The sequence below is a fragment of the Chenopodium quinoa genome, unplaced genomic scaffold, assembly GCF_001683475.1.
Source record: "Chenopodium quinoa cultivar QQ74 unplaced genomic scaffold, ASM168347v1, whole genome shotgun sequence".
In the NCBI taxonomy this organism is placed as follows: Eukaryota; Viridiplantae; Streptophyta; class Magnoliopsida; order Caryophyllales; family Amaranthaceae; genus Chenopodium; species Chenopodium quinoa.
This window is the reverse complement of record NW_018742899.1, coordinates 2,666,058-2,680,213: the sequence shown is the minus strand read 5'-3', so window position 1 is coordinate 2,680,213 and position 14,156 is coordinate 2,666,058. Positions and strand designations below refer to the sequence as shown.

Below are 14,156 nucleotides of genomic sequence, written 5' to 3'. Positions count from 1 at the left end.
TCATTATTGTATTGCACTTTAATCATTTGTAGATTGAGAGATATGTGGATTTGAAGTCAGTTCATTACAATTTGACATTGATTTCAAGGCATGGTTACAACATGTTTACATTCTTTGAAAATCATTTATTGGTACCCAAGAATTAAGGGTGGGATTGATAGATCGATTTAATCGCAATTGAAAAAAAAAAAAAACTTCTTGTTTGTTTGATAAGATTGGAAACAAGAACAACAGAATGAGATTGGAAATTGATGAGGTCAATTCCCACTATTTTATTACTACTTTCGTTCCTGAAAGAAGGTTATGTTTGCATAATTTGCAATTTTACACGATTAATAAAGAATATAAGATAGTGGAAATCAATGACTCGATGTTACATATGTAGTATATAAAGTATTAAGGCATTAAACTAACTTTGAAAATAGAAATGTTTGCAATGGAAATATGTAAATATTAAATAGGAATAAATTTCTGGGTTAATTGTAAATAAGAATAGTTAGATTGGGGGTATGCCAGTATGCAAATATATATTTTAATAAATGGGGATAGTTGCATAGAAAATTTGTATGTATGAGGGGAGTGTGTAAAAAAAAATTAATTTATATAATATTTAATTCTATAAATGAACGAAACATAACTATTAAAAGGGAATGAACGCCTAAAGTGAAAACATAACATTATTTAAAAAATAAAGGGAGTATCTAAGAAGGGTATGTAATAAATTATTGCTCGGAATTGGAATAGGTAAAAATTTGACTTTTTTTCCATTTATGAAAAGATTCGGAGAAATGTTAGTAAGGGTAATTTTGTAATTTTATTACTCATTTAACATATTCTCAATTCCTATGTCATATTTTAATCTCCAAACTCTCACTCCCATATACCCAATTCTTATGTCATATTCCTATGTCAAACTGTAGATTATTGTGCAGTGACTTAGGATTTGCATTTTATGGGAAAAATTAACTATGAAGGTTACACATATGAAGATTTTTAGGGTGATGGATGATGACACATAAGGTGATACATAACGCTCATGTGGCGCCAAATCATATTGAAGGAACGGTGATACATGGCGGTAACATGTTATTCCTTTGAGTTTTAATAATGGTAAAGTCTTGTGTAGGGCGGACTTACGCTGGGCCGTCCCAATGTATATTGAGGCCCTGTGGTGATTAAGAATAAATTGGGCCCTCTTTCAATTTATAGTATAAAATTATTAATTAATTAAATACAACTTTTCAACAATCACAATTGCTCCCGCCAAAAAAAAATGCTAGCAAATTGTGGATGATTTATCAAGTTTGTTAATTAAAGGTTGATACCCAAAGCTTATTGGTAGGGATTTGTTAAACATCGCCCACAAATTACTACATAAAGCCCACAAAATTCACTTGGTTTGCCAAAATTGCCCTTGACCTTAAAAAAAAAAACACTCACACTCTCATCACTCACACTCTCATTGCTCATCTTCTTTCAACTTCTCTAAAAAAAAAAAATTTCAAATAACGGCAATGTCGAGGCGGCAAGGCAAGGAATTGGCGGCGGCGACGGAGGGAAGGATGTCCCAAGGAGGAAAGGTACATTTTGTTTAAAAAAAAAAAAGGGAAAAACCGCCGTGAACGCGGTGGGGCGCCCTGGCTGGACGCCCAGCCAGCGGTGGTGGCGCCAGATGCAGACGCCGCCACCAGTTGGCTGGCGCCTGGGCTGGACGCCACAGCCACGGTTGTGGCGTTTATTCTAGGCGCCGCAGCCACTCCGACGGTAAACCGTGAATTTTAACGGTGATTTACCTCGTTTTCCGTCGACGACGACGTACCTCCGGCGTCCCCCGCATCTCCGGCCTGCCATCCGGTCTCCCCCGGCGAGCCAGTACGGCTCCACATTTTTTACACCGAGATTATTTCAATTTTAGAAAAAGGGCATAATGGTCAAATCATATCATATTTGTGGGCTTTATATGGTAAATTGCGGGCGATGTTTAGCGTTTCACTATTGGTAACGAGGAGTAGTCAGTAGGATGACAAATATTTAAAGCTTAAGGGTACAAAAAAATGAGGCTGACAATACTCGAACCTAGACTGTTTATAAACATGCTAAAGTATTTGACCATTGAGCTACACTCCAATATTTTTAAAATACACATAACTGTTTTTTATATTATCTAACTAATTTGAGGCCCCATTAACATATGGGCCCTGTGCAGTAGCTCACCCTGCACATGCTAAGGGCCGGGTCTGGACTTACGTTAATTTTATTGTAAGACGGTCAATTTTAGGGAAATTTTGAACAATTTTTATGGTAACTTTAACCTCTTTAAGAATAACTTTTAATTTACAATGAGTTTGATTGTATTTTAATGTGTAATTTATAATGGATACATTCTATGAACGCTAATATGATTAATCTAATACATTATAAGTGTTTTTTAAAGGTAAATTTTATGTTCTAAAAATGGTAACTTTTGTAGTATATAAGGGTAACTTTAGATAGTGTTAGGATAATTTTAACCCGTCTTATTAAGTTAACGAAAGTTCGCCCCTTAATCAAGAATTTGTGTTTAATAATATTGTAGATATTGAATTCTTACTAAATACTCCCTCCATCCCACATTACCTAGGACGTTGAGGTAGACACGTATTTTAAGAAAACTACAAGTGGGTCTATTTAAATCATTTGTTTATTGTGTAAAAGATTATCTTCTATATTTTTATATTACAAGAAAACAACAAATGGGGTGGGAGTGGGGGTAGGCGAGGAAAGAGAAAATGTGAGAAAATATTTTTTTTTATTAGTGGTCTCATTACATATTTAGGCTTCGTTTGGTTGATAAATAAAAACATGGGAAGTTGAAATTCCTAGGAATTGAAATTCTTTAGAGTTGTTTGGTTGACAAAATCATGGGAAATAGAAATTTTCATGAATTTTCACTTCCCACAAAATGGAGGTATTTAATTACCTAGGGAGACTTTTAGGTGAATGGAATTTCCACTTTTCATGGTTAACCAAACACAATTTAGCATTTCCTAGGAATTCCAATTATATGGGAATATACATTTCCAAGGAATTTGCATTTCCCACATTGAACCAAACAAGTATTCTTACTCCCTCCGTCCCATAATACTTGACACAATACTTAACACATAGGAAATGCATACGAGGCCTCCATCCCAAATGCAAATTCAACCAAACTTTGTATTGTGGGGCAGAAAAAAATGAGAATTGTGTCAAGTATTATGGGACAGAGGGAGTAAGAAAGTGTTGTAATTATTACAACGAGTAATATGGAGAAGTTAATGAGTACAAAATAGTTAATGAGTACTAACTACAGAGTAGTTAAATTAAAAAGCCTGTACACTGCACGGATTAGTGGATTACTTAATACTCCCAATTAGAGTTAGTGAGTAATTAAATTCAAATAAATAGGGTCACCCGCTTGAAGGGTTTATAACTGTAAATCAATGCAAAAACCCAGATTATCAACATACCCAGAAAAAAAAAATGGAAGCAGTGGTAGTGGATGCTGGTTCCAAGCTTCTCAAAGCTGGTTTTGCGATTCCTGATCAAAACCCACCTTTGGTACTCTCTTTCTCTCTCCTCTCTTTTACCCTTCAACATTTTCTGCCAAAACCCACCTTCAAATTTCAATTTTTGCTTTCATTTTCTTGATTTAATTTTTCTCTTCTATTTTGTGGGTGTCTGTTAATATTTTGTCAACGTATTTTCCAAAGTTTGTTATTTTTTAATAACTCTTTTTCTGTTGACGTCTTTAATTGCATGTTGATTAGGAATTTAAAGAATCCAATTTAAGCTAATTTATGTTGCTTACCTTTGCTTTTTTATGGGTTTACTTTGAAATTAATATTATCAGCTTTAATTTGTAGGATTTTTATGGCGTTATTGTTTCAATGAATATCATGAATTCATGTTTCTTGTGTTTTGTGGATAAATGGGTGAATGTTTGCTTTGGATGTTCTTATGCATGCTTGTTAAGCGAAAAAAAGTTCCCAGTTTTTGGATAAATGTCATAATTTCCCCTAATTTTTTGGATATAGGTTGTTATTATTGTTTAGGGACAGGAGAGATAATGTGTTAGAAGGCTAAAGAATCTGCCCAGTGAAATGTTTTTTGTTTTCCTCGAAATTTAGGATGACTTATGCTGTTCACTTGTGGACTTGTGGTACTATTTGGTGGTATCCTCTTTTAGAAGAGGGTTAAACAATTAGAAAGGAGTCATTACACGCATGATCGGGTATGGTAGTCTAGCCAAATTAGTACGTCAAGTATGAGATGGAAATATTTTAGTCAAGATTGCCCATTATAGATGTAGGGAAGTCTGCTTTTGCTAGAGCTTTGGATTGCAGATATGGGTTTTGGCAATTATGATTTTCGACACCCATTTTGACCCTTGAATCTTTTCACTTCAAAACTGGCTTATATGAGAAGGTTTAGCTACCTTGTTTTATGCAAAGGTTGCACATATGTTGCAATGAGATGCTAATGATAATTGAAATTTGGTTTTCCCCTTACTATGAAAAGAGGTGTAAATTGATATCGATCCATGCTTTTGTTTCCCCGCAAGTACAAAAAACATTTAAGTTGTAGAAACTTCTCACTCACTTACCCCATTTTGATCCTTCCTTTTATTCCTCTTTTAAAATATGTGAGAACATCGAGAGGAAGATTTTCGTGATCATGAGAAATTTGTTTCCCATGATGGCAACTGACATTAACATTATTGATTTTATCCAATGAGTCACAGGTAATTCCTACTCAGATGAAGAAGGTCTTGGAGGAGGGTTCAACAGTGAATACTTCAACAGTTGAGGATATCATGATTGACCCCATTGTTCGTGGCTTCGTTAGAGATTGGGATGCCATGGAAGATTTGCTGCATCATGTTCTCTATACTGGCCTTGGATGGGAAATGGGAAACGAAGGGCAGATATTATTTACTGATCCACTTTTAACTCCGAAGGTCAAAGATTATTACTCTCTCCCTTTCGTATAATTTCTGAATACTTCTTGTTGGAAGTGATTGTAATTGGACATGAATCATTCTCAAATGATACTAGTACGTGGGCTTCTTTCATGTTTTTTCATGCTAATATATGGTGTTAGGGGCCAAAGTGAAATTATTTGAATATAATCCAAGCAAGTTGTGAGCTACATGACCTGACCCAACTATTTAAAATAAATTGCAATTACATTTTGATCTGGGTAATAGTCAAGGTGTTGGCTGCAGTGGAATCTTGTGAGTGTTTCGTTGCTCTTTACGACCATAGTGTGAATTGATGAAATGGAAGTATTCCATGTTTTCATTGTAATTCCACAATTTTGGAATAGATTTTGTAGGTTATGCTTGAAAATATTTTTTTAAGCATGCTATCTTGTGAAGGAATTAGTGTAAAAATTTATGGTTACTAAGATAAGACTTTAAAGCTATGATGCTTATTCAAGACAAGGAAAAAAAAAAACTCAAATTTTTTCCTGATGTAGGTCACTGCTAGGGGTGAGCACGGATCGGATATCCGTATCCGAAAAATCATATATTTGATATCCGTATCCGATCCGAAATTTTCGGATCGGATAGTTCGGATATCCAATATCTGACCCATCTAATAATATGGGTTTTTATCCAAAATTGAAAAAAAAAAAACTAAATCAAGGAATAATCTAATCAATAAGTAATTGTAATAGCATGAAGCTGTATTCCCCATGAAATCGAATTTTAAGAAATACAACCATGAATTAAAAGAGAAAATAGATTTGGGTCTGACGACCATATTTCAGATTTGAAGCTCTCAAATGCTTCTTTTATGGTTGAGTAGAGTATTGGTTAGCACAATAGCACGGTAATTGAGGAGGTGTTCAATGGTTGAGTAGAGTATGAAGAAGATGAAGAAGATGAAGAAGATGAAGAAGAACAAGTGTTGAAAGATGTTCTGATATTCTGAGAGAAGCAGCAGATTGAGCGAAGTGATTTGACACTGGAATGCATCATTGCGCAGCGTGTATACAAGTTCGCAGAGGAAGGAGATCTGAGATGAGAGAGGAGGGAGGAGGAGATCTGAGATGAGAGAGGAGGAGGAGGGAGGAGGAGATGCTAGGGAGGAGGAGGGAGAAAATAGAGGAGAAAGAGAAAGAGGCGGATTCAAGATTAGGGACTTAGGGTTATCCTTGTCCGAATTTTTGTAAAATAAGGTTTTTTTTTTTTTTTTTTTTTTTGTTTTTTTTAAAGGTGTTTTTTTTTTTCGGATTTTGGATCGGATACCCGATCCGATATCCGATATCCGACTTTTTCGGATATTCGGATATCCGAAATCGAAATTTTCGATATCCGATATCCGAAATTTTCGGATCGGATATCCGATCCGAAAATGTTTTCGGATCGGTTATCCTAAATTTTCGGATCGGATTTTCGGAAAATGTTTTCGGATCGGTTATCCTAAATTTTCGGATCGGATTTTCGGATTATCAGATAGTTTTGCTCAGCCCTACTCACTGCACATTTATTATGATTTAATGAGATATCCATAATTCATCTATATATGTAAGAAAAGAAGAGCAGATGGAGTGTGCTTCTTATCCGTAACTGAACCTGAGATCTTACTCATTGTTTCTACTTTCTAGTATGGATTTTGGTCTCATTTCTATACAATTTTGCATGTGTGTAGTATTAACCAGGGAATTATTGCATATACATTTCTTTTCTAGTAGATCCATGATATTATACATCGACAAACATGTTCAATCCAATCTTGTTGATGTGATTCACATTGTAGCTGTTACTCAAATCTCAAGTATTGTTGTACTCTCGAACAATTGCAGGGCCTACGAGAACAATTGGTCCAACTGCTGTTTGAAACTTTCAATGTCTCAGGGTTTTATGCTGCAGAACAAGGAGTTCTATCACTATATGCTGTAGGGCGTATATCTGGCTGCTCAGTTGATATTGGTCATGGAAAGATAGGTCTGTGAATATAGAATTGAGAAACTGATGTTTTAAAAGTTATTCGCCCTATTTTTTAGCTTTAACGTTTAATTGTGGGAAATCTGCATTTCCTTGTGGATGCTTAGTATTACTTGTGGTCTTCTTTTATTGATGGAATGCTTCATTGTAGCTGAACTATAGTCAAGTAGTTGAATCTAAAACAAATATATGTTTCTTCTTAATTGATTTTAATGTGTATGTGGAGTGTTTATACTAATTAAAGAGATGCGTATATGTACACTAAGGTTAAGATATTAGACTTGATTGCAAACTGCAAAGTGCCTTTTCCTGTCAGCTCTCTGGTGATGATCCCTATATCAAATAGCCTAAATAATTATGCTTGATCTGCAAAAATGCAGTTTCAGCATTATGCTCATCAACTCATGTTCCTAACAATGACAGAAAAAATAAAAGCCTGACTTGTATCCTTCCATTCATAGGGAGTTAAGGTCTCACAAGGTCTTCATATTGCCTCCTTACCACCTAACCTGTCTAGACAGGTGGAAGGGCTGTTTCCAAAATCGCAGTAGTTGTCATTCAGAAATAGTGGATATATCTGTAAGAGGGTTACCCCACCAATACACATGACTAACTTTTTCAGAATTCTCTATTTAGCCGCAAAAACAAGCTGGGTCCTTATTGTTGGCTAGCTCTGTTTACTTACCTCAGCTGCAAAATGAAATAGTTTAATGACTTCCAATTCCCAGGTGTAGGAATTTCTACAAGCACTATCCTAGTCCCAACACACATGACTTGTCCTGATGTAATTTTCTTTATTTTTGCGCGGGCATGGATGTTTCATTCTTCCATGAGATACAAGTTGTAAAAATGGAGTCTAATTCAAAAAGTCAACGGAAATAAACAAGAACAATATAATAGAGGAAATTCGTTGTGGCGTGATAAATCACTGCCTTCGAAAACGAATTCCGGTGCAACCAGGGTGCACAATTGTAATCGCCGAGTAAGAGGTGGAGTCAAAGTAAACTTATGCCCAAAGAACAAATGTGTTTAGCTAATATTTGTATGTGTAAATCTGATTTCTTTTCATGGAATTTATAGAATAATCACAGGAAATTCAAGAGGTTGAAGAAGACCTAATGAATGTGGACTTAATTTGAAATAAAAAGGGGGTTAACAACCTCTTAAACATCCCATTAATTGTGGGCGTTAAGAGGGAGTTACAAAGGAAGAGGAAGAGAAAAGAGTTGTTGGTTTGCTGACGTGCAACCGCGCCCTATCGGGCGAGGTTTGCCCGACCGGGCGAGAGTGATATGTAATCTCAACTTGCATGTGCGCCTGATCGGGCGATCCTTCACCCGACCCGGTGAACAAACGACGAAAATTAACTTTGCACTCGCACTCGACCGGGCAAGCAAACGTTTCAAAAAAACACTTGTACTAGCTCCCGATTGGGCGAGAGTGCAACGGTTAGCTACCTTTCCTCTTTACTTTAACACAAGTCAGCATGCAGGAGGTGCAAATATTGTTTATTTTTATTTTACTAGTCTAATTGTTTGACTACTGGGCCAATTTGGAGGATCCAAAGTTGAACTTGATGCGTTTGGGTTTAGTATCTTACATCTAAAGTCATTCAGGTTATCATATTACCTTAAGAGGCTTATTGAGCTAAATCTGGATATTTGCTTAATATCAGGAAGTTTTATCTATAAAGCAAACCCCATACTTCCTCTATTTACTTTTATCGCAAGATTTTGACTTTTGCACTATTCAGGCATCCTACTTTTACAATCTCTTTACTTGTAATAGTATGTAAAGATAAACGTTAAACTGCAATAGATTGTTGTAGTTCTACTGTTTCGATATCATTATTTTATAATATTTGACAATACATGATTTAAGATTTTCATGGTTAGAGTAGTGTATTGACAAGTGTTAAAGTTGAAACGCTGCAATTAAAAGAGAACCGAGGAAGTATTGTGGTCTTAGTTTGATATAGAAAATATCCAAATAGAAGTATCCAAATCTTTTTCATCAAAGGTCTTTATTGCATATTAAGTTCCTTTGATAAAGTCAAGGGTATGTAACTTAACTTTTTATCACTTGCAGACATTGCACCAGTTATCGAAGGTGCAGTTCATCATATCTCTTCAAGAAGATTTGAGGTTGGAGGCATTGATTTGACGAAGTTACTTGCTCGGGAACTTGGAAAATCAAATCCTGAAGTGAATCTGAAATTGTCTGATATTGAAAGATTGAAAGAGAAGATTTCTTGTTGTGCTGAGGATGAACTTGCTTATCAGAAGCTATTGCATAACTCTCAGAAAGAACAACATACACTTCCTGATGGACAGGTTTTTCTTTTTTTTTTTTCTTTCCAATTTGTTTTTTACTGATTTACCACTTAAATTATTGATCTAATTTTCAATTTAAGATCCTTTCCCCAAGTATTAGTAAATTCCTTTTTTTCTTGCTGGCTTTTATATATACTCGATTGATAATTTATGATTTTGATCATCAGTAAAAGCAAAGAAGACAAATTTTGAAACAAATCTAAAGTGAGGAAGTCACAAGACAATGGAAAAAACCAACACCATATACCCCTCACTAATAAAGTAGGTGAAAAACAAGCATTTATTTATAATCACCCACCTTGCACAATCTCCCTTGATTTTATATTACAAAATCCCTTCTCTGAAGTGCGATCTTAAAATGAGTGTTTGTAACCTCTCACAAGGTAACTGGGCATGGAAAAATAATGACTCATTCCCTCTTTAAATGGATGATGGAATCATAGTTTGATACAAAAAAGAGTAATTCTAGATTCTTGCGTAGATCTAGTACAGAACTCTTCATTATTTAAGAAACTAGTATAGCTGTTAATATTCAAAGAGCACTATTATGTGTTAAGATTGATGTTTGCATATGCTATTATTAGAAAGCATGATATAAGGATAGAGGACATCATTAGATCTTACAATATAGCATGTATTCAGCCTGACTAGTTTAGACTTGGCTAGTTTGTTGGGAATCCTCAAGTTAGGTTATTGGTTCCTACGGTTCTACTTGTAACTCAAAAGTTCCATATGGGATGAAAGCTTGTTTGGATCATAATAACCACCCCCATTAAGTTTTATGCTTTGGGCAGTATTTGGGGAGGTTCAGATGCATGTTATACCTATCTGGTCGAATAACTGCTTGGACTTCTGTATTTGTGAAGGAGACTTTGAAATTCTTCTCAGATCGGAATCCCTGGATTAGGATAGTGTTCTCTAGGAGATGAAATAATTTTTGGAAGCTGCCATTTTCACTTTATGATAGGGGACATGATGTTTGTATTGGGGTTAAACAAGGAAAAGTTTTAAGGCTGGATTTAGGATTTTGGTGGAGTTTGCCTAATGTTTCTATAATAGAGTAACGGTAATCCTAGTGAAGAAAATAAATGAAGAGGTGCTGATCTATTGGTTTCACTTATAGCTTATAGCTAGGTTTTCAAGATATCATATCATGCTTTGCTAGCAGATAATTTTCTGTAGTTCTTTGAATTAGCTGACTCAATATCTATGTGTATCACCTCATCTACTCATACCTTAATTACATGGTACTGAATGTATTAGATTACATACACTGACCCTGTCCTTTTGCATGCAATATTCAGGTCATTACAATTGGAAGAGAAAGATACATTGTTGGTGAAGCATTATTTCAGCCTTCTATATTGGGTTTAGAAGCGAATGGAATTGTTGAGCAGCTGGTACATAGTATATCCACTGTATCATCTGAGAATCACCGTCAGCTTCTGGAAAACACAGTGCTCTGTGGTGGCACATCTTGCATGGCTGGTAAGTCAAAGACCAAGAACTTCCCAACTTCTGTACCTTGCTAGAGTACTGGAATGCAACACTTTTTTGTGAAATGCATAAAATCTAAAGCATAAAGGAATCTCCCTTAGTTTTACCTGGTGGAGTGGTGGCTGTTTGGTAAGTTCTATTTGATTGTCACAAATCATGATAAAAAAATAATAATGCACAACCGAAACAAATCTTGTTTATATTGGGTCTTATTGTTTGTAAATGCTGACCACCAGTAAATCTAAATTTGTTTTTCAATTTGCACTTGAAAATTATATTTCTAGCTGTTCACAATCCCCTCATTCTGAGCATTTCTAAAGGCCAAATGAATATAGTAATTTTGTGTGGATTCAATGTTACATGTAAGTGTAATAACAGTTATACAGGATTTGGTGGTCAAACTGGTCATGCTGCTCCAAAGACTTATAAATTGTATTGGCTTTCAGATCAATGATTAAACAGAAACAATATATTTTCTATTTTGGGTGTAAGCCTCGAAGAATCTCTTTGCAAATTTGCAATACGGTTAAGGCTGTGTATCTAACTCCCTTTTATCATCCTAGATTAGACTCATTAGATCCGTATCAGAGGCATTGGGATAACAGTAATGCTTGACACAATTACACAATTCCATCTCACCCTGCCTTGAATTTCACATGGTCTAGCACTAAGGTATCGTATGTTACATTCAATGCACATAAGCACATTAAAAACTTTAGCAAGTTCTTACGAGTAGATGAACGCTGGAAGTGCTTCTTTGAATCCAAAGAATTGTGCCTGAAATCCATTTCTTCTTGGTAAATAAGATTATTCACACCATTTTGAAGTTAATTAACTGCTGGGATATTTTATCTTTAAATCTCTACATCAATTTCCCATCATAGGTTTGGGTCTTAACAGTGATCAAACTTAGAATATTCCTCTTCGAGTTTCAATAAAATTTCCAAAAATATTTTCACTCTTTTTAATCAAGAATAAAAATTAATATTCAAATGTTTGCAGGGTTTTTCACCATCAAAGAAGTTTGGATTATTCAATTTATAATTATTTAAATCTTCAAAGTTAATTATATCAATATATATATATATATATATTTTTTCTTTATGCAAATTCTTGTAAATTTTGGGGACATTCAACTTAGCGAGAGTCATGTGCTTTCCCGTATTTAGAAGGGTGTGGTTCAGGAACCCTTCTAGCCTTTTGATGCTAAAATTGTTCTATAATCACGTACTGAAATCCCCACTTACATGTCCTTTTCCCATAGTTGACTTTGTTTGGAACTCACTTAAGATCAAAGCCCTAGTGTTTAAAACTTGTTTGGGAGGCTTAGAAGTTAGAATCTCTCTGACGCAACAACCTTGTCCTAATTAGTTTCTTAGGTTTTTATTATTTATTTATTTTTTTTTAATTTTATGTAAATGGATGCTGGATGTAGTTGTTATACTTTGGTATATCTTTGGATGAGCTCTCAAGAATCTTGACTTTTGCTTGGTACTGCAGGCTTTGAAGACAGATTCCAGAAAGAGTGCAACTTAAGTAGCTCAGCCATCCGTCCTTCTCTGGTTAAGGTAACATGCATCTTTGACACTGTTACCAATGCCTTGCTGTATGGGATAAGTTAATTTCTATTGTTGAGTTTTGATGTTTAGATTATACTTCATATTTGTGAGAGCTGGGAGTATTTATTGCATATCATATCCTTGTTTTGATAGATTCAAGGAAAGTAATATTTTTAGTTTTGCTCTTTTAATAGGATTCTTAAGCCCTGCACTACCCAAGTCATTACTGAAAGCCAATTTGTTAGACAATAGAGATGAAATGTGAAGACTCTTCTCCGTTTTAAAGATGTATGGAAAGTTTTCCTTTAATATGGTTCATTTTCCGTGAGATTAGGATACTTTAGTGTACCACGTCATAGAGGAAGAGCATATTTAGACCCTTTGTTTTGCAGTCCAACTACAGTTCTGTAACAAGTTTCAAAGCCTAGCATTCAAACTGCTTTCACAACCTTATTCATCTTCTTCGGGAAGTGTTAGAGCACATATTGTGGCAAACCAGTTATTAAGAGAAACATGCTCACTTCTAAAGATTTGGAGGCTGTTGTTTATATTCACAGCAATTTAAGATTACTCTATAGAAAGCAGCAGGAGTATAAAGATGGGCCATGCAAGAGTTGGGTTTTTGGTAATATATCTATTTGTTTTTTTTAAGTTATATAGACAAATGTAATTTAAATTTCCATATCGTGAACTAAAACCTAGGGAGGTGAAGGATTTGCTGGTTAGTGATGCATTGGTGGGATCAGCTTTTATTGAGTTTACACTCACGATGACGAATTTTTTGAGGATTGATATGGACTCCAGTTTCTACGACATGTGGAATACAATGATTGAAGAAGTGAAGAAATTCATTAATGATCATGAAATTATGATAGTATTGCTTTCCTCATAGGTCACTCTCACTGACTCACATATTCATATTTGGGAAATTGGGAAGTTGCAAAACAATTACTACATTACTTAATTTAGCTAATGGTTAACTCTTCATCACAAGGATCCCTTTTTATCTCTCTCCTTTTCTTTAAAACTTTGCATCTCCCACTCCCCCCTACCCCCTCGGTTGCAATTGAAAAAGAACGGAGGAAGAATGTGATTAACATGCAAACATTTGAGTTTAAAATGTCTTAAGATGATTCTATCTCTCTTATATTGTAATTTCCTTTCCGAATTTCCATGAGTTATCTCTTGGTTAGAAATAATAATTTCTGATAGTAGCTTGCCACATTACCTAAATACGGGAGTATGTATCTGCTGAATTCCTTCCCTTCTTGTACTGATGCCCTTTGCTCAACAGGCACCAGAATATATGCCTGAAGACTTAACCAAGTATTCAGCATGGATTGGAGGTGCAATTCTTGCCAAAGTTGTATTTCCTCAGAATCAGCATGTGACCAAGGCAGATTATGATGAAACCGGGCCTTCAATCGTTCACAGGAAATGCTTCTGAAAGTTCCAGTTAGTTCCCTGTATACTCTCAGTTTCACCTGTACACTTTGTAACATATTTTAGTAGGTAGTCATGTATTTGTTTTTGTAAAAAAAATTGATGTTGATCCATGTCAACTAAATGCATCCTCTTTAACAGTTATGCGTAGCATGCTTCAGTGTAGATATTGTAATTGTACTTTACTAAATGTGGTAGATGTTTTTGGTAATGTAAGAATGTGTATATTCTTAAATTACTTTTTCTTGGTGCTCGTACTACTTGTTTGCTTTGAGTTGGTTTTGAATTAAGTTGTGCATATAAGTTGCATAATAATTTATAAACTGAGTCTTCATACATTGATCACGTCAA

The 14,156-nt window shown here is 35.0% G+C and overlaps 1 protein-coding gene across 1 annotated transcript; it reads left to right on the top strand.

Annotated features, from left to right (window-relative positions):
• The first annotated feature begins 3,400 nt into the window (after positions 1–3,400).
• On the top strand, positions 3,401–14,062 carry LOC110727147 (actin-related protein 7-like). The gene is made up of 7 exons (XM_021906701.1): positions 3,401–3,579; positions 4,763–4,978; positions 6,832–6,973; positions 9,062–9,306; positions 10,611–10,794; positions 12,304–12,371; positions 13,657–14,062. The coding sequence occupies exons 1-7, from the start codon at positions 3,502–3,504 to the stop codon at positions 13,807–13,809; spliced, it is 1,086 nt and encodes a 361-aa protein (XP_021762393.1). The 5' UTR covers positions 3,401–3,501; the 3' UTR covers positions 13,810–14,062.
• Positions 14,063–14,156: the final 94 nt, after the last annotated feature.

Bases quoted from the DNA above. Each gene is read 5' to 3' on its own strand.
- LOC110727147 (XM_021906701.1), top strand. From the start codon at position 3,502: ATGGAAGCAGTGGTAGTGGATGCTGGTTCCAAGCTTCTCAAAGCTGGT. The intron at 3,580-4,762 runs GTACTCTCTTTC...AATGAGTCACAG, and splicing joins CTGATCAAAACCCACCTTTG to GTAATTCCTACTCAGATGAA. The intron at 10,795-12,303 runs GTAAGTCAAAGA...TTGGTACTGCAG, and splicing joins TGGCACATCTTGCATGGCTG to GCTTTGAAGACAGATTCCAG.